Genomic DNA, 21608 nt, shown 5'->3' with positions numbered 1-21608 from the left:
TCCAGTTACCCCCAGAGCACATCACCCTGTGTCGGGAGAGTTTTAATGGTCATTTCAGCACAAGCTCATTTCAGCACATTCATGAATTATGACTGAAAAGGAACGGGAGCGTTGTAGCACTATACAAACAACCAGGGTGACCGTGAACAACTGTAAGGGATGCCTTGAATGGAGATGCCTTCTTTTTTTTTTTTTTTACTTATGAGAAATTGAACCTAGAGACAGCTAAAAGTCTCAACTTTAATTAAAACATGTTCACGACAAATGTAACTTAGAGAAGGGGGATTTGTCAATAGAGATTTTTGTCTAATTAGCTGTGCTGGCAAGTACATTAGTATAAAATGCAGGGCCCCAGATGCAGGGTTACACACCAGGGCCCCGTCTAAAACAATCCCTAGCTCACTCACCCTATACACAAACAGATCTGAAGGGTCTGGATAGGTATAAGCAATATGGTAGCAGCTCCATCGTGCCATCAAAGACTTGGTGGATTATTATTTTTTGCCATCTTGCTTATTCCTATTAAGACCTGGCAGATGTACACAGATTGTACCAGGAGTAGGAGCCATAGTGGTTTCTGGGCTTGGCCTAAAACACCACGTCACTCTCCTGTCTGCCTGACACAGAAGTCCTAGAAGCCTCTTAGCCAATGACTTGCCCTTTTGCGCAAACATTCCTCAGATTTAAAAAGAAAAGAAAAAACTAAACAATTCTCTCACACACACACACACACACACACACACACAAAGGAATAATAATAATAACAAAAAAATAGGTAGGAAAACAAAAAAGCATCCAGCTCTGGGATGGGGATGGACCAAACAAACATACATTTGGATTAGAGGAACAGTTCAGAAAAGATATCACACAAACAATCTCCATATAAAAAACACACTGTAAAAAGGGCCACAGGGTGACACAGTGTCATTTAAATATGGGCATTGTTTTGGTCGACAAGCCTCCACTCTGTCCTCCGCCTGTCCTGCCGCACACCTGCCTCTATCGGTTCAGATTCTGTGTTGGTTACTTTTCTTTGTTTCAACGCCTGTACAGTTTGGTTCGCTGCTCAGTCGCACATCTCCTCTGGGATCTCGTGGGGGTTGAGGATACCCGGCACGGACATCTGCAGCTTGTGTTTCTCCTCCTGCGCCTGAGCGCAGTGACGACTCCCGCTCCTCCAGGAACAGGTCTGTGGTGTCCTCACCTGCAAACTCCTACAGAGAGGGGGTGTGTGTGTGTGGGAGGGGGACGCGTATCAGTGTACTGTGCATGAGAGAGAGACAGAGAGACCCCTGGCCCTGCACTCGAACAGTTATTTATAGAAACCATACCTCAGCATCCAACCATCTTAGCTCACTAAGGAAAACAACTTCTATCCATCTATCCCTTCCCTTTAATGTAGGCTTATGGCGCTGCTTGATTGGGGGGGGGAAACATTGAGTTACCTTCACTTAGTCTTTTGAGAATTATTTTGTTTAGAAAGGGGATCCATTCATTAAAACATGTCTAAAACACTTGATTTCTGTCACACTGGGATGCCTACTTTAATTTTGAGGTAACTATTAGTTACTTCCAGGCTCTATAATCCACTTCTGAATTTGAATGTTGAATTGTGACGTCATCAAAGGTGGTCTTAAAAAGGGACTCTCACCTTAATCTGGACCAGGAAGTCTCTAAGGTGCTCCTTGAAGGCAGGAATATCCTGGTTTAGGCTGAACAGCCCGGTTACAAACACCTTCACCTGGGCACTGAAGGAAGGGACACATAACATTATGAGACAACATACTATTGGCTGGCATAAACATCATCAACAACACAGCAAATACACAGAAGACACTCGAAACCTAAGTTAGGAAAAAAGAGAATGTTAAAACTCACTCCTGTAAGTGGGGGAAGGCTGTTTTGAGCAGGTTGGCCACGTACTCCTGGATGAACACCTGGTTGTTGACAGGGCTGGAGGGGTTGAGGGTGGTGATGATCTTACCCTCCTCCATCAGGTTGAACATGTAGGCCAGAATGGACGCGTGCATGGTCAGGCCTGGAAGACACGAGCACAGAACCGTACGGAGTCGTGAAAAAGAGACATGGCAGACGGCAGAAACCCAATGACACAGGCTTGAGTTACATGAACACTGTGTTTTCATTACTCTGTGCAGCCCGGAGGCTAAAATGTTGTGATGCTTTCGTAATGTAACACTAATGTAAGACTGATATAGGTGGTGCAGGACATGGGAGGGTCAGTGGATTTGGGGAGTTGGCAAAAACACGCAACATGACGTTGATGTTCAATAGGCAAAAAATTAAATAGACTCATTTGATCATACTAGGCAGCAGTTGAGGTATCTCTCATACCACCAGTACATCCTCTATTAATATGTGGAACCAGGCCTTGTGTATATTCTCGCATTACTATATTCTGTGAGATAAATTCCCTAAAACATTGACCAATGTTGCATACATCCATCACCTCCACTCTCTGTGGCAGTGACTGTATGTATGCACACGCTCACCAGCAGTGTGTGACGTGTCTGTGACTACAGAGAAGATGTGCTGCAGGATGTCACAGAAGTAGGTCTGGTAGAAGCTCTGGGCCGCCGCCTCCTCCTGGCCCACGTTCTGCAGCAGCGTGTACAGGACCTGCAGACCTGGGAGGAGACACGCAACACACACACTTACTACACACACAACACACACACTTACTACACACGCAACACACACACTTACTACGCACGCAACACACACACTTACTAAAGAGGGACCGTGCTGGCTGATCTGGACTCCCCAACCACACGTACAGTACATATCGTGACACGTTCTAGTCTTTTGGTCCGCATATCAGCAACCAATCCAAATGTGCCGACTTTTCTTTTGAAACACGGAACTACGTTTCAACGTTGTCGAGATTCTCGACACAAACTCGCTAGTCAAGCCAAAATACTGCAACAACGCAATGGATTCGGAGAGTAATTCCCACTGCTACCTAGTTAACTAGTTTTACATTGTTAGCAGGCTCACAAAACAAGCTGTGTTAGTTGCGTAGCGATGTGTCATTGATTTTCAACAACCACGCGGAAATGTATTCAAGTTTGTTTTCGATCAGATCCCGATATGCGGACCAAAGCATTAGAATGTGACACGTATGACACAATGTTGGTTTAACTTCTCCTCACCCGTGTCAGCCACATTCCGCATGGTGTGTTTAAAGGCCCAGATGATGGAATCCAACACCAGTTTAAACTGGGCAGGTGGGATCGCCAGGAATGCTGGAAAGCAGTGGGAGTTGACGGCCTGCAGCAGGTAGAAGAAGTGCGTCCTGTGCTCAGGGTACTCCTCAAAGTCCTGGAAAAACCATGAAAGACAAGGCAAAGGGACATACTGTACAGATGAGACCCAGGTACATAAGCAACAGACTTCGGCGTTGAGTTTGTAAAACATTTTCCTACCCTCAATCACCACCTACGTGCATTCCTCACTCGGTAACTTTATTTTTGAACTTTTAAACATCCCACCCAAAACAGGCGGCCTCGATCACCATTCAAAGCCGTCAGCTAGATTCTCAAACGGGGTGTGTAATGTGGAATAGGGATTCATGCTCTGTATTCCATTTCTATATGCAACGTTGTGAACATTTTGCCTAACTGAACGCACCCCATGGCAACATGTTAAAACTTATCCCATGTTAAGGTGATCATACTCACTTTATTGATCATGTTGAGGGTGCATTCGAAAACAGCATCAAAGATCTGGGGGATCTCCCCTGTGATGTGGCCGCCTAGTTTATTGACGATGGTCGCCATGGTGCTGAGGACCTCAGGTTCTCTGGCGGCAGGGACGTTTCGCTGGTAGTCGATCAGAACCGCATCCAACAGTGGCGGGACAAAATTCTCTCCCACCTAGAATGCCCCGGAAAACATTGGATTGGAACAGATCAACACGACTACACTGAAGAGCATTCCTAACAGGTTGTTTTAGGACAGGCTTTGTGGGTTTAAGTCTCCAACACTAATGTCTCTGAGACTATTACACCAGGGTTTACAGTCTTATGGACCCACACTGTGTACACTGGATTGCAGTCCAGCTGAAGATCATTTAGACTCTAATGAGTGTATATACTTGGTTGACAATGGAGTAATACCACTTTATATTTGGGATTATAATAGGGTAAACGCTGCACTGAGCTCATAAATTAGTTATAAGCCTAACCTTCAAAAATCAATGAGCCGGTTTCCCAGATTGCATTTGTTCTCTAGAGGGGGCATCTAGGCAAGGGCTCACAGCCATTATAGGTGACCCCGGCAATTAGGGGTTTAGTGCCTTGCTCAGGGACACGCTGCGAGCTGCCCACTTTGCGATCATTAGTCGCCAGCTCTACCAGTTGAGCCACAGCCCCCCCCCCCCCAAAAAGCAACCACAATGGAGATATCCCATTGAAAGACTGATTCAGTCCAGGACTTTGGGTCAGGAAAGCTATCCTAATGGAAATATCATTCATTAAAAATTCCATTTGAATAGCAGGAAATCAAACAGATGATTTGTGTGACTAATAGGTCAGGAGGGTTTATAAGACAATAGTGCTGAAGACAACGGTGTCTTGCATCACTGCCGAAAATCACAGCATAGCATGGCATGTGTGTAACAGTTCAGGCATGGTTTCCTGTTTGATCTAAAAATAAGGTCGATTTTCATTGAAACATCTGTGTTTTTCATGGATGTTTGGAGTAGAAATATCGGTGTGCAGCTTCTCACCATCTGTGGATCGTTTGATCGGCTAACCCAGCCCGATATCAGTTTCAGCGTCTCTCGTTTCACCGTCCTCATACTCCTTATCAAGGGCTGTTTGGTCACCATCTCTCCTACGACAAGAGACACACACACACTAATGTTATATATTGAACGTGTTCTTTTTGAGCTAGGTGAGCCACTGTAGTTAGATGAGAAAGGCCTTATAGGTAATGAAGTGTCCCCTGTCAGAGGAGTAAGTGGTGCCATGTCTGTACACCGGCGTTTGTTTCTCTAAAGCTCTATGTTGTTACCAAACGTTTTCTCTGCCCCATTCCTATTTGGGAATTATACGTCTAAAAGGGTTTAGACATAACAACTAGGGCTGTCACATCGTGTTACTCTCTGCAGAGTGGAGGCCAAATATTGCCAAATACAGCCAAAATATTGTGAATTCTTAAGACGCATATGAAAAAGTGTTCATTAATTTTGATGAGGAAAATAAAAGAGAAAATACAATAAAAAGCTAACAGGTTCCAGGTGTTGGAACATATTTTTGGGGAAAATGTGACCACCATAAAACACACACACACACACACTTCAGTTTGACAGTGCTGTATACTACAATACGCACAAGCACACACACACACACACACACACACACACACACACACACACACACACACACACACCGTTGGTCTGAATGGCAGCTGAGATGTTTTCGCTCAGACACTTGTAGACGTTGAGCATGTCCGGGTAGATGCGGTCCAGCTGAATGACGAAGGGGTGGCCCACGGCCTTGCAGGCTCTCACTTTGGTCTTCAGGATGCTGCCCAGCTGTTTCACCGTTTCTGGGTCCTTCAGGATGTCCACATTCTATCATGGTGGGAATGGGTACATTAGTACATTTATTTTCAAATTGAAAAGGAGTGGCGTAAAGTCACCCAACAGCAATGTGAAAGACTGGTGTAGAGCATGCCAAGACGCATGAAAGCTGTGATTGAAAATGCGGGGTTATTCCACCAAATACTGATTTCTGAACTCTTCTAAGTTAAAACATTAGTATCGTGTCGTTTAAAAAAGAATATGAACTTTGAAAAAAAAAATAAAATCTGTCGGGCTCTATATCCAGTATAGAACATAGCTGGTCTGTGTCTCACCTTGGTGGCCTGTTGGATGATGCTGTCCCACACCTGGTTGGGTAGCAGCATGTACTTCTCTATCAGGTGCTCCTGGACCGCCTGGTCCGTCTGAGCCCCGATCATGTAGCCTACCGCCTCATAGAACGTGAGAACCTGGAGACACCGACGACCACACACCACACACACAACATGAACATAGAGAGGACAACGGTTAGCACAACAACTCATCTAGGAATCATGAACAGACACTGAAAGACTTTTTTTTTCACTAGCAAGTCTTTATCTCGTTTTATTTCTATCATTTTATATTCGTTATTTGGAACAGGTGTGTTGGTCAAAAGCCTGCTAACCTAAAAGCTACCCAGGACAGCTGATGAACCCTACATGAGTCCATCTGTGTCTAGGCTGAAGCTGACCTGTTGTGGTTGGAGGTCACAGATGATGGTGTTGATGTCGTTGAGGATCTCGTCGATGAAGGGCATCACCTCGCCCACCTGCACCTGGACAAAGTGTCGCCTGCACTTCTGAGCGATCTTGATGAACGTGTCGCACGCCATGTCTTGTACACCGTCATGGGTCACTTGAGGAGGGAGAATAAATAAGAAACTGAAAAAGAGACTGAGACAGCACTAACACACAATCTAAAAACCCGATACCCTCTTCCTCACTAACACCAACGACCAGATGCAGTGGTTTCCTCACAGTACATGGCCTCAAACAGCTTGTTGACCACGGTTTTGAGGAACTTCCAGTGGGCTCTGAGAAATCGAGGATACTGGCCAAAGATGTACATGAAGTTGGAGGCTATGATGGCGTTGTTGTCCTTCCCTCTCTTCTGTTCATACAGCCCCAGTAGATCCTGTGAGACACACACACAGACGAGTGGTTAACAAAGCGGTCCAATTTCCCACGAATCAAGCAGTATCGGGTCTAATTGTTATTTGGATTGCTTTCTTTTTCAAAATTGCTTTCTAAAAACGTGTGCGTCATGATGACGTCAAACTTTTTTAAAATTAATGTTCAAATATTATACACTGTGTTCAGAGACGCGAGATAATAAAACAGCTGCGTTAACTCTGAAAACCTGTGTTGTTGTAGTGCCTAATAAGACATTTTATTTATTGAGAAGACATTTACTTTTACTTTTGTGACATAATTTGCACCACAGCTAGCCCCTCCTCAACACAGATGTGGACAGGAAATAACTGTGATTGGCTTGAACCCTACCTGAGGGCGGGACTGATTACCTGTGTATAAAAATCCATGTTTCTTCTCTGTCTGGACTTTTTCTGAGAATGATTTGTAAACTATTCTCCTTTTGCATAAGACAATTAAATATCGTTTCTATACAATTTGAAGAAACCAGGCTACCTTTTTCTATTTTCTATTTAGATACTTAAATATTTCCCTAACAGTTGTCCTACTTTTTTTTTTTCACCCAGAAAATGTATCAGGAATCGATCAAGAATTGAACGGATAAGCAGAATTGATAATGCTATTGGTATCAATAGCACCTTATCTATTCCAATCCCTAGTTGTACACATAAAGATATATCTTTATCTTTTACATTGAAAAAAACATATGTAAATTTAAGTTATTATTAAATGCAGTGTTATTTTGTTAAATGCATAGTACAATAAAGTGCAAACTTAATCAAGCACACATCAAATACTAAGTAGCCGATTTGAAAAAAAAACTTTAAAGACGAATTTGACGTCTTTCTCATTTCCGAGAGGTGTCCAGAAACACCAGGAGCAGTCACATATTAATCAAGGTCTGAAATTGAGCCACATTAAAGCCTATTTAATCTCCACAGTGCCCTATAAACCCCTCCCCATCGTCCCTACCTTGATAACAGTGAGGAGGAACCTCTTCTCATCCTCCTCATGCATGGCTCCACTAATAGATCCTATAGCCCAGCACAACGTGTTGAGCTTCTTCCATGACCACTCTGTCCCGTTGACCTGGTTATGCAGCTTCTCTGTCATGATTCGTTCTGTGTCTGCATAGTCCAGATGGGTCAGGTACACTGGAACATTGAGGGTTAGGGTTAGAGGTCAATAGAATACTGGACACCCTCCACCATGGTGGGCTGCTTAGGAGATACTCCCAAAGACGGAAGGAGGCAATGATGAAGAGATTCAGTCAGAATACAGTAATGGATTTGTGGAGATGAATGTGCACGCACACACGCACACCACACATACGCCACACACACTCACACACACACACACACACACACACACACACACACACACACACCGAGAGTCTCTCTCATGTTCTTGTAGAGGTTGATGGAATCTGTGTCCTTCATGAACTCTCTGACCACTTCCCCCTGGTCGTTCTCTACTACGAGGACCTCCTCTGGCTTGGCCATCCGACTCACCATCAGCGTACGCACCTGTTACGGGGGATTACAAATTGTCAACACACACACACACGGCATGTGGCAACTCACACATACGCTGACTACATGCCAACGCACACACAAACCCTGATCACTTGACCGGCCACACGCACACAGCGTGCGCCGTTGGCTACGTGTGTGTGTGTTCACACATTTTTAACTGTACTAAAAGTAACTCCATGGATATGATGTCACCATGCGTTCCCCCACACTGCAATCTGTATGAAATGGGAGCCTTACTGTGTGTTCCGTAGGCTCCCATTTAGTACAGATTGCACTTGGTCATGGTGACATCATATCCATGGAGTTTTCAAAGTGAAATTCCAACTGCCTTTCATATTCCATTGCTTATTCAGTTACGTTTTTTTCTTTTTTCTTTTTATGTATTGAACACAGTTAAACATGTGAGCCATCCCCACAACTTATTGAGACACAGAATTTGTTCCAGAAATGGTGGTGTATCTGAAGAATTAATACTCATTCATCAAATAAAGAAGAATCCAAGCATCCATATCATCTGATGCATGTATAATCATGTATAATCTGTCTATGTCGTTGTCTGATGTTATGCTTTGTGGTTTTTGTATTCTGCCTAGGGACTACATTTTTATTGACGCGTTGATGTGTGAAATGTTGATTAATGTGCACTTTTCCTGTCAACAAAATTGCTAAATGAATTAATAGATAAATGCCTCTGGCAGTTTGGACAGGCGGAGTTGTATATTTTGAGCAAGTAATGTCACACACACTGACACTACGGTGCATGTATAGGCTACATGGGTCTTTCCTCACCTTGGAGAGCACGGGAAGGTAGAGCTGTCTGCGGGGCGGGACGTCAAAGTGCTGGCTGCCTGAGAGCAGCGGGGAGGTGGAGGTGGAGAAGGGGCTCTCTCTGTAGAGCTCGGCTGCCAGGTGGTTCCAGTACTCGAGGCAGATCTTGAAGATCTCCGTCTCCTCCACCTCCGACACCAGCAGCATGTAGTGCAGGGCCTGGGGGATGGAAAACATGGACATTTGCAGTTAAACGCAAAGAAGTCAATGGACTCGGATGAGAGTTTGACCACGTTCAGATAACGAAGAAATGTAAAGTGTAAACACAGGTATTGGTTATGTATCACATAAGTAGGTATAAACAGTCTTAAACAATTCCATCATGTCGCTAAAGGACAATCCAGGCTTATTTCGATAAATGTCGCGAGATTTCCAACTCTTTTCGATTTACTTATCAAAATAAGCCTGGATTCTCCTTTCGCAACGTTGATGGAATACCCCCCTGATGGCAGAAGATCGGAGTCAGATGTTTAGGACCGCTGGGTAAACAAAGGTTAGCATACAGTCTCTGGGGGCATGGATTCCTCTCACCTCCATAAGAGTCTCTCGGAGGTTCAGTCTCTTCTCAATGAGCTGGCCGTGCTCTTTGAGGAAGGTGCAGAGAAACAGGCTGAGGTTCTGGATGAAGTTCTGCTCGTCGTCTTTCCCATTGGAGTAGGCCAGCCGGATGTTGGTGTTCAGGGGAAGCATCTAGGGGAGAGAGACACGGAGGATCTCAACACCCAAGACATTTGTGTTTAACTAGCCCACAAACAAGTGTGTGTTTGACTGTGTGTGGGTCTTTAACACTAGGACAGCCGTGCCTGTTTCACCTACTCTTAAGGCTGCCTCGGGGGTCATGACCGTAGTCTTTAGAATGGGAAGCTGTGCCTCTTGTAAATTAGCCTGCCTCCTACACAGCAAAACTGCTAAATATACTATACTAGTTTATCCTGATGTGATTTCGAAAATGTAAGGATACTGGGTGGTAGAACGCACATATCTAGGAAAAGTCATGAAAGGAGGGTCCTGAAATTTGATCGAGTGCAAAGGTATACATTTTTCTTTTTACTCACTTGGTCAAATGACCCCATCCATGGCTGTTCTAGTGTTAACTATTTGAGGGAAATCACTGTGTGTGTGTGTGTGTGTGTGTGTGTGTGTGTGTGTGTGTGCCCACCTGTTTGAGCTGACACATAGTGAGGGTGAAGAGAGTGACGAACTGCTCCTCGTACTGGCTGACGCTCACGCCGGCGATCTCCGTCAGGCCCTTCAGTGTCACGTTGCGGAACATTGGCACGTTCAGGAACTACAGGAAAGCAAAGTGAAACGGGTATTTATTTTATTTATTTAACTTTATTTAGCCATGTTAATGTTGGACAGGTAAACACTATGGTTATAGCTCAACCTTGCCGTTTGAGAGGCTACCTGCAATTCTTGCTGCAGTGGTTACCAATATTTGGTATTACATATCATATCATATATTATTATATTGATATATGAATTATTAAATGCAATAATGGAGCACTTTGAGCTGCAACGTTTGCAGGAAAAGCGCTATACAAATAAAAAGTTATTATTATTATTATTATTATTATTATTATTATTATTATTATTATTATTATTATCAGATAGAGACAGTTGGCAGGGGACCAGTTTGGAACTAGGCAGTGACCATTAACTGGTGTCTGTATGTGAGTGTGTGTATGAGGCCTATGGGGGTACCTTGTACACAAGTGTGCTGATGAGTTTGGTTTCAAATATATATCCCAGAGGAATCCAGTTGAGAAATCGCAGGAGGGTCTCCAGAGTGGAATGGACCAGCGGGGCATTCTGAGAGTTTTCCTGGTAACAAAACATAGTTAACGGCCGACCAAAGACAAGGGGAGATCAGTGTAAATGGTCTGTTGTTGCAAAACACTGGGAAGGGGCTTCACCTACCATAACAAACTGGCAGAGCTGGAAAATGTGGGAGAATTCGTTGCACATGCTGAAAGAAAGAGGAAACCATAAAGTTGACAAAAGGACCATGGGAACTCTTTATGATAGTGGGCTCATGGGAAAGCGTGATCGGCGAGGAAATCATCAAACACATCGTTGGACAGATTACAATGCAATGGGTTATTCACACTTCAGCCGGACTGTTCTAACCATTTGCCCTGTTCACATCTGAACGTTCTACCATAGACTTCTGCACACCACTAAATGTCAGTCTCTCTTCAAATCAGGTCAGATCATACACTGTTTTTTCTCTCTCAATGGGTTGCCTCGTAACCAATCAGGTTACTAGTGTACAGGTGCCCAGATATGTGAGGTGACATCTATGTGAGGTCCATATATATTCGCCTTAAGGGTGTGTACGGGGCAGTAGTAGCAGCACACCTGTCTTTGAGGTGCTTGGCCTTGACCTGGGTCATCTGGCCGCTGGAGAAGTCGAAGACCTCCTCGCTGAGCAGTTTGAGGATGATCATGTTGTTCTGGCACAGGCTCTCGCTGGTGCGGCTGGCGCCCACGATGTCGCTGATGAAGGTGGGCCAGTGCTTCGGCCACTCCTGCTTCAGGATCTGAGCGTGGTGGAGGGGAGGAGGGGTCAGAACACACAGCCCGATGTCAAGCTTAGGGGATACACACATGTACAGGATGTACAGGCACACATACACACGTGTAAAGTCAGACTGGGCATGATAGACCATAGACCAACCATAGATGATCTGTCCAGAGACCAAAACAACGTCAGCTAAAACATTTAGGGACACAGTCAGTGGCCGGCTTTCCACAGTGGGAAAATGCTTTTTCGATGGCGCTTACTCAGTACCTATTCAGTGCTTAAACCTCAGACTTTTTAGCTTCTTCTACCCCCCTGGTGCTTATGAGGCCAAACAGGGTTTTGCTGGGAAACACAGCAAACCTTCTTGCGACAGCATGTATGGATTTGCCATCCTGGAGGAGCTGGACTACCTGTGCAACCTGAATGGGCTGCAGGTAGCGCCTCGTGCTACCAGTAGTGCCAAGGGCACTAAAATGCAAAACTAGAGAAAAATCAGTCAGGAAGGAGAAGGAGAGAGAAATGGTCTGTGGCCACCACCTGCAAAATAATGTCCTTTTTGGGGGTTGTCTTGCTGTTGCCTCTCCTGTCTACCTGTTGTCGCTTTCATTTGCACCAAAGCAGGTGAGATTGATTAACAATCGTTTATGCTTCCTAACTGGACAGATCGATATCCCAGAAGTTTAATTGACTGTGAAAATTGAATTAATTTCCTATATTCTTGAGATCTAATTGCCCCCTCCCACACCTCAAAATTCTTACCTGAACAAGGATCATGTTCAGCTTTCCGATGTACACTTTTTCTTTCTGAAACACAAATCAGACTATCATCTAACACAGGCATAAACCTTAAGTAATGCTGTAAAAATGACAATGTTACAGATGTCATTAACAGTATGTCTCTGCTTGCTTACAGTCATTGTGAATGTAGATGCAAACCTAATTTAACTAGGTCTCTAATGAGCCTGATGTATGCTGGCTGTATCCTTCGTACTTTAAGACATTAATTCAAAACATAGAGACATATGATTGTAACTTTCCTTGATCTCCCAAAATCATAACAGATACATTTGGCATTACTCACCTCAACATTTGTTGCATCTGACGAAGTCTTGATAATAAGACCAACCACATGCTTTTTAATCCCTGCAAGCAGAAAGAACAAGACGTGTGAAAGTCTCCCATAAAAGGGAGAATGGTTCTATACAACCATCCCTTCATAGAGGGCTGCCTGGACCATCCCTTCATAGAGGGCTGCCTGGAAAACAACTATTGTGTCCATCTACAAATAACACCACCTTCTGGTCCAGTGCACATAGGTGAACCCTGAACAGATCATCTAGCATGGTGAAGAGGCAGTTAGCAGAGTGTTTTCCTCTCTCTAATCCAGTTTGCAGTCATGCATGCTGCAGATAGTCTTAACCCTGTGTTAACGCTGTGTGGCTTTGGAGTGGTTGAAGCTGCAAAGAGCTGTCTATGCCAGTTGCTTTACTGTCTGTGGAACTACTGATTACATACAAAGAGAATACAGTAAAAGGTGCATTAAAGAGGCCCAATCATTTCTAATTGATGGACAATACATTGATGGCTACATATGCTGGCTACATTTTGACTTAGACAGATTATAACAACAGACAATAATCTATACAATATATTATATATATATATATATGCAGCAAATTTGTTGGCCGCCCAAGAAATGATGATAATGTTATCATTGGTGTCTGCCATGTTTACATTTTGTATAGACTTTTAACTGACCGTTCGTAAATTAACTGAAATCAGAGTGCTCAGAAATCAGCAGTGAGGTACAACTCTAAGGTAAGAGGGGAAAATGACATGCACTGCATTGGGTTTGCCACTTGAACAAACGTCAGGCATCTACAGTAAAGTGGGAAGTCACAGGTCAATGAGAAAATACATTGTAGGGGGGAACATGAACATGACTAACTTGATTAGTTCTATTTTTGTTGTCACATAAAAGAAAAACATCCAATTCCAATTACATTTCAGGAGTCTTATCAAAAGCCAGAGGTACAGCTCTTTCAAACCTTTTGTGTGATTCTTTTCCATCTGTCTTTTGTCTATGTCCAGATCACAGATCTATTTCCCTGATCTACATCGCAGTGAGAGCATTACTGGGTAAGGAGAAATAGCAGCAAACAACAAATCAGTTTACAGAAAAAAGGAATGTCAGCCTAAGTAGTAAGGAGACAACATGGAATTATACACTTTCGTTGAACATGTCGGTTTATCATATCGACAGTAATTAATAAAACAAAAAAACCTGGAAGGTATAGAGTTATAACAAACTTACTTTTTTAAGATTTTCAAAACAATTGGCTAATTGTCCGTTCTGTACTGCTGTCAGTTGACATACTCTACATAGGACTATAGACGCTAGTCACAGTGGATGGAGCTTTGGCTGCGTGAGGACAGACAGTGCTTCTATGATTAAGTGGCTCTTCTATGTCAACAATTGAGGAAACAAATAGATAATCTACCAAGATGCCCAGCCCTTACCAAGATCTAAAAGACCTCTAAACAAACAGAGCAGATAGATACTGCAAACCAAGTGTTTGCAAGTTTACCTTAGCATGCTACACTAGGCTTAACGTATTTGCAATCCCAAAACAGCAGTTTAGGTCTTTTCCTCGTGTAAAGAAGTGCCAGGGTGCAGAATACAACCTTTCTGCAGTGGTGAATACAACCCAGCCAAGCAGAAAACCACCCGGCATGCTTAGCAGGGGACACCACTCAACTTGGCAACCGCACGATGGGCAGTAAAAGGAGTGTGTCTCTGGCACAATTAAGGTTTTTCACAGTGTCAACAGCAATATTCCAAAGGAGGTCTGAATGAATCTGCCCATAGTTTTTCCAACTATGAGCAAGTACACATCGCTCAATGTCATCATGGTCAACTCACACATCTAAAGGGATATTTTCACTCTTGTTTTCAGTCTTTTTAAAAAAAAAAAATATGACAGATATAGTAGAGATTATGACAGGAAGGACGGGTGAGAGAGAGAGAAGGGATGATTGTTTTCAGTCTTGAGCAGGTAGAAGCCAGGTGGGTGAGCACAGCTTACCTTCGCACTGATTTCGGGGCAGAATCTTCCATCGCGTTTTGATAACCGTTTCCAGAATCTGCAGAGCATAGTACTGTAATGCATAACATACAGTCACACTCTCTCACCTTAAGGCTACAGCATTAATTTACATTAAACTATTGTCAGAAGTTGACGAAATGACTTCAGTTGTGAATGAGATTCAACAGCAAATAAAGAGTCGAATATTATTATTATTAGTAGTAATGTTTACTTTTTGCGCCAGATGATGCAGCGCGAGCTGATCGTATTTCGCGGTAGCGCTCCTTGGGTGCGTTCGTACATTTGCTCTGAGAGCTCCGGAACGCACACTGGGTTCAACGTCATTAACGGACCAAGTAATTTGATTGGACAACAGGCATTCCATGAGTGCTGATCAGATTTCCAGAGCGTATTTACGAACGCACCCCTTGTTGTTCAGCGAGTGTCCTCGCGAGGGAGCAGGAACTGTGCTGCACACAAGCTCAATAGCGGCTCGCCGGCTGAGGTAAAACTGTTTGTGACTTTAGTTTAGATAATATTATAGTATATATATTATATTGTCTCATGTCAGTGGTGTCAATATTTACCAGAACACATAACAGCTTGTGAAGGAGCATTTAAAGCTCAGTAAGGCAACAATTTCAAAGGTTTATTGACAAGTGCCATTCTCCTCAGCTAGGTAAGTTCATGCAGCTATCCTAGCCAGCAACTTTTCAGTTTGTGGCTAACCACCAAGTTTAACTAACTAGCTATTTCCTTTCGCTTCTAGATTATTTGCGGGACAATAAAGGCTTGACAGTATTCCAGTTATTATGGCGAAAGGGACAAGGAAATTCACGGTGACCCACAAGTATCACCGCAGACGCCGGCCGTATCCTGTCAGGACCATCATGACCCGCAGCCAGTGTCGTCAGGTTCGGGCCAGCGACTGTTTCTTTGAGCGGCTGGCCCCCGAGGTCTTTGACATGATCCTGGACAGACTCTCTGGTGGGTTCTGTTTGCTTTGGACATTTTTCAGGATGGGTGAATTATGATTATTTAGATGAGACATATCTATGAGGCTGAACTATTCTGAAGCCGTTACCAGGGGCAGGGTACTAAATGGTCTTAAATATGTATAGCTCCAATGACGTGCATCTGAATTAATGAGATGTTTCTCCCTGCCTCATTGTTTGTTGTGGTAAAGTGTTGCAGCTCAGTGTGTTGAGCATGGTGTCCAAGGCCATCAGTCGCTACATCATGGGCTATGTCTCCACTCAGACCTGGAGGAAGAGGATCATCGTACAGGGGTGTCATCACTCCACCGAGGTGTCCTCACTAGAACACTACACATCGCTGGGTGAGAGGCTCCTCAACAGCTTTATTTGATTAATTTACCTTTATTTTACTTAGTTGGTTGGCCAAGAACACACATGTTTATAATAAACTAATATTCAGAGCCACATTATTTCTGCTGTAATTCTTTATCAGGTAGATAGACCAAAGTATTATTTCTATCTCCTTTCATAGGGGGTCCGATGAGGAAAGCAAGTGGTCCTGGTTGGCAAATATAGTCACTATGTTACATTCTTGTTGTTTTTGCTCATTGTTTTAGGTTTATTGTTCAAGAGATGTACCCTCTTGCTGCCAACAAAGGATAGGCTAACGTTCATATATAGCAAGTTTTCACAGGTAAGACAGAAAGGTGAGGGAGGACAGATGAGGCAATGTTTAGCTGTGTGTGCTCTACAAACATTCTCACATTTCTAAACAAACCAAACAGTTGACAACATTGAATAGATTGTTATTTTCTAGTTAACCTTACTTAGACTAACACAGTTGTTACCTCCCACTCAGGTTCCTTGCTTCATGATGGAAGAGTGCATTAAATCAGTGCAATGCCAAGGCTTCTCCAGCTATGGAGCGTTTCTACAGGTGAGAGCCTAGTTACAAAGAACATCAGACAATTTAATATCAAAGGCTGAATCCTGTATTGAGATGGTTAATGTTTGACTGACAGACATTGATAGCCGGCTGGGATGAGCTGGAGTGTCACAGAGTTTTCAACTTCCTGTGCGACTTCACAAATCTACCCCAGAAAATCATGTCAGTGGTCACAGGAAAGCCAGGTGAGTGTCTGTCCCTATAAGAGAGAGAGAGAGAGAGAGAGAGAGAGAGAGAGAGAGAGAGAGAGAGAGAGAGAGAGAGAGAGAGAGAGAGAGAGAGAGAGAGAGAGAGAGAGAGAGAGAGAGAACAAACAGAAAGGCTAATTGAAAGAGTGTGAGAGACGTGAGTGATCCGTATGTCTTTTTTCTCCCTCAGGTTCATGTCAGCTGTTGGAGCAACAGATCCGTCTGTTCTGCAGAAAGGTTCTGTTGGACCCCTGGAAGAACCCCAAGGACACTCTGTTCTGGCTGACCCGCATCCTGAAACCCTGGCCCATTGTCAGCCAAGCCCGGCTGCTGTTCATCCTCTACGGACCACTGCTACCAGACGGTGAGAGGGACAACATGGGCCTTCTCGGTTTCTACCTTTAAAAAACTGGTTGCACTTTTGTACAGTATATAAATCACTTGTTAGTAATTACATGGTGAAATTCTAATGTTAATAATAACAAATGAAATGCTTGTTTTTTGGTTGACCAGAGTTGCAAGGCAAAGTGTATGTGTAGTGTAAGGGAATGTTCTTTCCAGGTTCGCTAGGCTGGCAGGAGCAGCTGCGTGCTGGGGTGGCCCAGCGGGACCTGGCCAAGGCTCTCAACCTGCTACACAGCGACCCGGAAGCCAAAGATTGGACCACCGACACCATAATGGCCATCCTGGAGGAGCTCATAGGTAACTGCAGTAGCCCAGAGGACTTGGCAACTTTTAATGATTATATTTTACACACCCAGCAATGGTAGACAAACCTTTTACACTCTTTTGTCTGTATACTGTATATACTGTATGTCTGGTCAGTCCACACGTACAGTATGTACCATTACCATAGGATTATAGATTTCACTAAGCAAATGGTGCGATGATGACTGATGTATAGATGATTCACTTACCTTAAGCCTGGTACACATATAAGGATTTTCTGATTATCTGAGAAGGACCCCACACATGAAGATAAAAAAATCATGGATTGAACAGTCTTGATCGTATTGTGTGTGGTGTGCTCCAATATACAACCACATGCATACAGATCTGTCCTCCGACAGTCTGGAGTCTCCCGTGAACAGGGTAGTAGTACCCTGACTGACCTGTAGAGGCAGCCATGTGCTACAGGGAAAATAAAGTGCAGAAGAACGAAAAGAAGAAGACGCGTCAGTCAGCTGGCTTCTTGAGTGGCTACATTCCATTCCACGTCACAATCGGACTTGGGAGTTGTCAGTTTTGACCACAGACAATAAGACTTTTGATCGTAAATATTGAACACGTTTAATATTTACGATCGTCGGCCCCGACCATTTTCCGAGCAGATTGTCGGGAGAAATTGACTCTTAACACACCTCACACCACAGAATAATCTTGTAGGATAATCTTTAGAGCCATCCGATAATCAGGGGTTTGCTGTCCTTGGTCGGAAGGGGGGAAATTGGGCCAAAATCGCCCAGATTATCTTTATGTGTGTACCGGGCATGCGATAAATGTACTTCGCTTGTAAGTCGCTTTGGATAAAGGCGTCTGCTAAATGTCAAAAATGTTAATGTAAAGTGTGAATGCTGTGTGTATGAATGACAGTTGTTTTGTTTTGTGCTGGTTCTGTTGGCCTCCAGTCCTCCCCCAGGCATGGCACATGGAGAATGTGGCTCGTCTGTTGTTCCTGTGTGGGGACAGCGTGTGCTGCAGCGTGCTGGCCAGCAAGGCCCTCAATGGACGCCTGTTTGAGATCTCACGACTCATTGTGTACCTCGTACTGGTCAGTCACTGCTGCTAAATAACTTTATTATCTGCTCTAGGGTTCCGGTATCTTTTAACCTAAGAGACACATTTCCCCCATTTTGTGCCCACTTAACAGAAGGTACTGCCTGAACCGGCCTGAGCTACTGACATTTCTGGTTCCCCCTCTCAGGTGTGTGAGAAGGACGGGGAGTCCATGAACTGGTCCGTCAAGATGGTGCAGCAGGTGTGTGAGGTGTTCTCCTCTGATGACAAGTTGTCCTTCATCCAGGCCGTGGAAAACATGTTCTCAGAGGTTGCCATGGAGATGTCCGAGATTATGCATGCTGGTGAGTTGTTATAGGCACTAAGACTATCGTATCAGATCAGGGTCCAGATTCCTTCAAGCTTTGTAGCACTAAAATAATCTTAAAGTTAAGGGCATATTATTTGGGAACACATTAATAGAAAAACAGTTAAAATAAGTAGACATATGCGGATTTCTAACTGTCAATGATCTTGTCACAGATAACGATCAAGAAGACTACTTGGAGATCTTCCAGAGCCTCAGCAGTCTCCACGACGCCAGTGCTCACTTCCACACTGTGATTCTCTACATGTTCCTCACAAAAGAGTGAGATCAAGGAGAGGAGTAGTGTATATTATATATTATTATTATTATTATTGTTATATATTCATATATATAATATTATTATATAGAGTGATAAAGGGCATTATTTTGGGACCATGGATTTTCCCTTTGATTGTAATCTTTGAGAATACTTTTTTTTTTGTTATGTCTTTTATATATTTATCTATATCTATCTATATATCTATATCTATATCTATATCTATATATTTACAGTATAGTAAACTAACTAGATTATATATGTATGTAGAGCTGCTGTATGTATGTAGAGCTGCTGTATGTATGTAGAGCTGTTGTGGGGTGTAGAGAGGGATGTGGGTGGGGTGTAGAGGGATGTAGGTGGGGTGTAGAGAGGGATGTGGGTGGGGTGTAGAGAGGGATGTGGGTGGGGTGTAGAGAGGGATGTGGGTGGGGTGTAGAGGGGGATGTGGGTGGGGTGTAGAGGCGAGTGGGAGTTGAATGAGTTTGATTATAAGGTTCTATCTCAATTTTTGTCAAAATTTAGTTATTTAAATTTAGTTTTTTGTTATCTTTTGTTATTACAAATGTGTGTGTTTTTATGGTTGAAATGTTCGAGATAAATAAAGATCAGATCAAATCAAATCAAATGTCTTTATACATTGAAAAAGAAAAACTGCCATAGGAATCCCCCCCCAAAAACAGGGCGAGCGCAGATTAAATACATTTAGTTGCCATGGTTACAGTGTAGCGTCGTAGACTTCTGCTCTACGGCGGAGGAATGTCAGTCAGTGCGTGAGACTGTCTCACTGACAACACTGAGCTTGTTAGTAGAAGAATAGTTACAAGTTAGTAGTAGTTTAACAGCTATAAAGAAACATATACCTGAGAGAAAAAATACAGTGTCTAGATGACCAGTCTGAGTGTCTAGATGACCAGTCTGAGTGTCTAGCTGGGTTTCCGTTAACCGGCAATTACCGGTCTTTGTCCGGTAACATTTGGTGAAGTCCGACAAATTGAAAAGTCGTCGGACATATTGTCCGGTGAAAATAATTCCCTTTGAATACAATTCGCTAAAGCTGGCTGGGTGCGTTCGTAAACACGCTCTGGAAATCCGATCAGCACTCGCGGAACGCCTGTCGTCCAATCGAACGACTCGGTCGCTCTGTGACATCGAAGCCAGCGTGCGCTCCGGCGCTATCAGAGCGTGTTTACGAACGCACCCCTAGAAGTTTCCAGCCAGCTAGCTGAAGCTGCTACACACACCAGAGCCATGGCGACCGAACGGCAAGTTAAACAACATACTATAAAAGTGACATTGTTTTACTCATTACTCATACGTTTGTTGTCATTCGGCGGTGCTAATAGTTGCTTTCTTTTTAAATTTATTTAATTTATTTTATTTTAGCAGTTTCCCCGAAAGTTAAGTGTTTGTTTTTATATCACTATTTGCACTTCTGGTTAGATGCTAAACTGCATTTTGTTGTCTGGTACTTGTACTCTGCAATGACAATAAAGTTGAATCTCACCTAATCTAATCTAATCTAATCTAAAATAATCAAAAATAATCCCATCACTATTACTCCCTATTTTCATCAGTGTTTCAATCCTTGAATCTGTGATGGAAATCAAGCAAAGCCACTTCAAGTCTCCCCACCACTGACAGCGCTGGGTGTGCCTTTCCTTACACTCCCGGTTATTCCCTGTGGATTTAAAAAACGGTGTTTTGGTTTCTATAATGTGGTCTATTCTCAGTGTTGACGAGCAGCTCAGGGGGCTTTGAGATGGCTAACAGCTAATTAAAGGAGTAATTCCACTCAAAAGGGTAGAAGTAAGCTGACTGTCTGTCTGTCTGTCTGTCTGTCTATCTGTCTGTCTGTCTGTCTGTCTGTCTGTCTCTCTGTCAGTGTGCTGGACTACCTATGACTTCCATGGTACCTGGGAACGCGTTGTCGGAGAGAAACGCCCTCTGTACAAAGGACCTACTGACCAAAATCCCTGTTCCCCGTAGCCTACATGCTTGCACTGTTACTGTTCAATAAAATGTTATACATCTAGACATTGTGGTATTTCTTTATATACGTATCCCAGACTGCCTATCAATTGTTTCTCAATAAACAGTTATGTTCTTCCCATTGTCATACTCCCGAGCTAAACGAAATGCCTTCCCAACCAGCGAGACTTATAGAAATGACGTTGTTTTATTGATAAAAAAAAAAAAGGGTAAAACTGTAAAGAGAAAATAGAAAACTCACATTAATCCCAAACAATTTAACAAACTTCAGTTAACGTAATGTGGAGTCCGTTCATTGATCGATGCTGTCTGTTCAGTTCCCAGTGAGGCGCCCGTTCAGCGCTGGACCCGTTCAGCGCTGGATTTGACGCATGGCATAGCGCGCATGCGTCAAATCATGTTATATTATTATATATTATATAGCTCGCATCT

The 21608-nt window shown here is 43.4% G+C and overlaps 1 protein-coding gene and 1 pseudogene across 2 annotated transcripts in view; one reads left to right on the top strand and one right to left on the bottom strand.

Annotated features, from left to right (window-relative positions):
- Positions 1-1066: 1066 nt before the first annotated feature.
- LOC308163699 (exportin-1-like) overlaps positions 1067-21608 on the bottom strand; it is a 240826-nt pseudogene continuing 220284 nt past the window's right edge. The window contains exons 4-25 of the transcript in view: positions 14714-14786; positions 12709-12770; positions 12387-12431; positions 11462-11643; positions 11021-11069; positions 10805-10924; positions 10260-10388; positions 9632-9790; positions 9062-9259; positions 8125-8263; positions 7710-7891; positions 6564-6720; positions 6278-6441; positions 5880-6014; positions 5412-5595; positions 4747-4853; positions 3699-3893; positions 3171-3339; positions 2511-2645; positions 1879-2038; positions 1652-1748; positions 1067-1214 (exon numbers count right to left, since the gene is read on the bottom strand). The product of the transcript in view is annotated as an exportin-1-like (transcript). The remainder of the gene's footprint in view (positions 1215-1651; positions 1749-1878; positions 2039-2510; positions 2646-3170; positions 3340-3698; positions 3894-4746; positions 4854-5411; positions 5596-5879; positions 6015-6277; positions 6442-6563; positions 6721-7709; positions 7892-8124; positions 8264-9061; positions 9260-9631; positions 9791-10259; positions 10389-10804; positions 10925-11020; positions 11070-11461; positions 11644-12386; positions 12432-12708; positions 12771-14713; positions 14787-21608) is intronic.
- On the top strand, positions 15526-19193 carry LOC308163498 (F-box only protein 47-like; the record flags this gene model as incomplete). Its single annotated transcript, XM_080537677.1, has 10 exons — positions 15526-15700; positions 15900-16052; positions 16308-16384; positions 16550-16627; positions 16713-16821; positions 17015-17188; positions 17395-17526; positions 18453-18595; positions 18749-18905; positions 19084-19193. 10 exons carry the CDS (start codon positions 15526-15528, stop codon positions 19191-19193), a joined length of 1308 nt encoding a protein of 435 aa, XP_080393803.1.

This window comes from Nansenia antarctica (assembly GCF_963989245.1).
Source record: "Nansenia antarctica genome assembly, chromosome: 8".
NCBI lineage: Eukaryota > Metazoa > Chordata > Actinopteri > Argentiniformes > Microstomatidae > Nansenia > Nansenia antarctica.
Note: the sequence above shows the minus strand (reverse complement) of the source record. Positions and strands in the feature narration are given on the sequence as shown.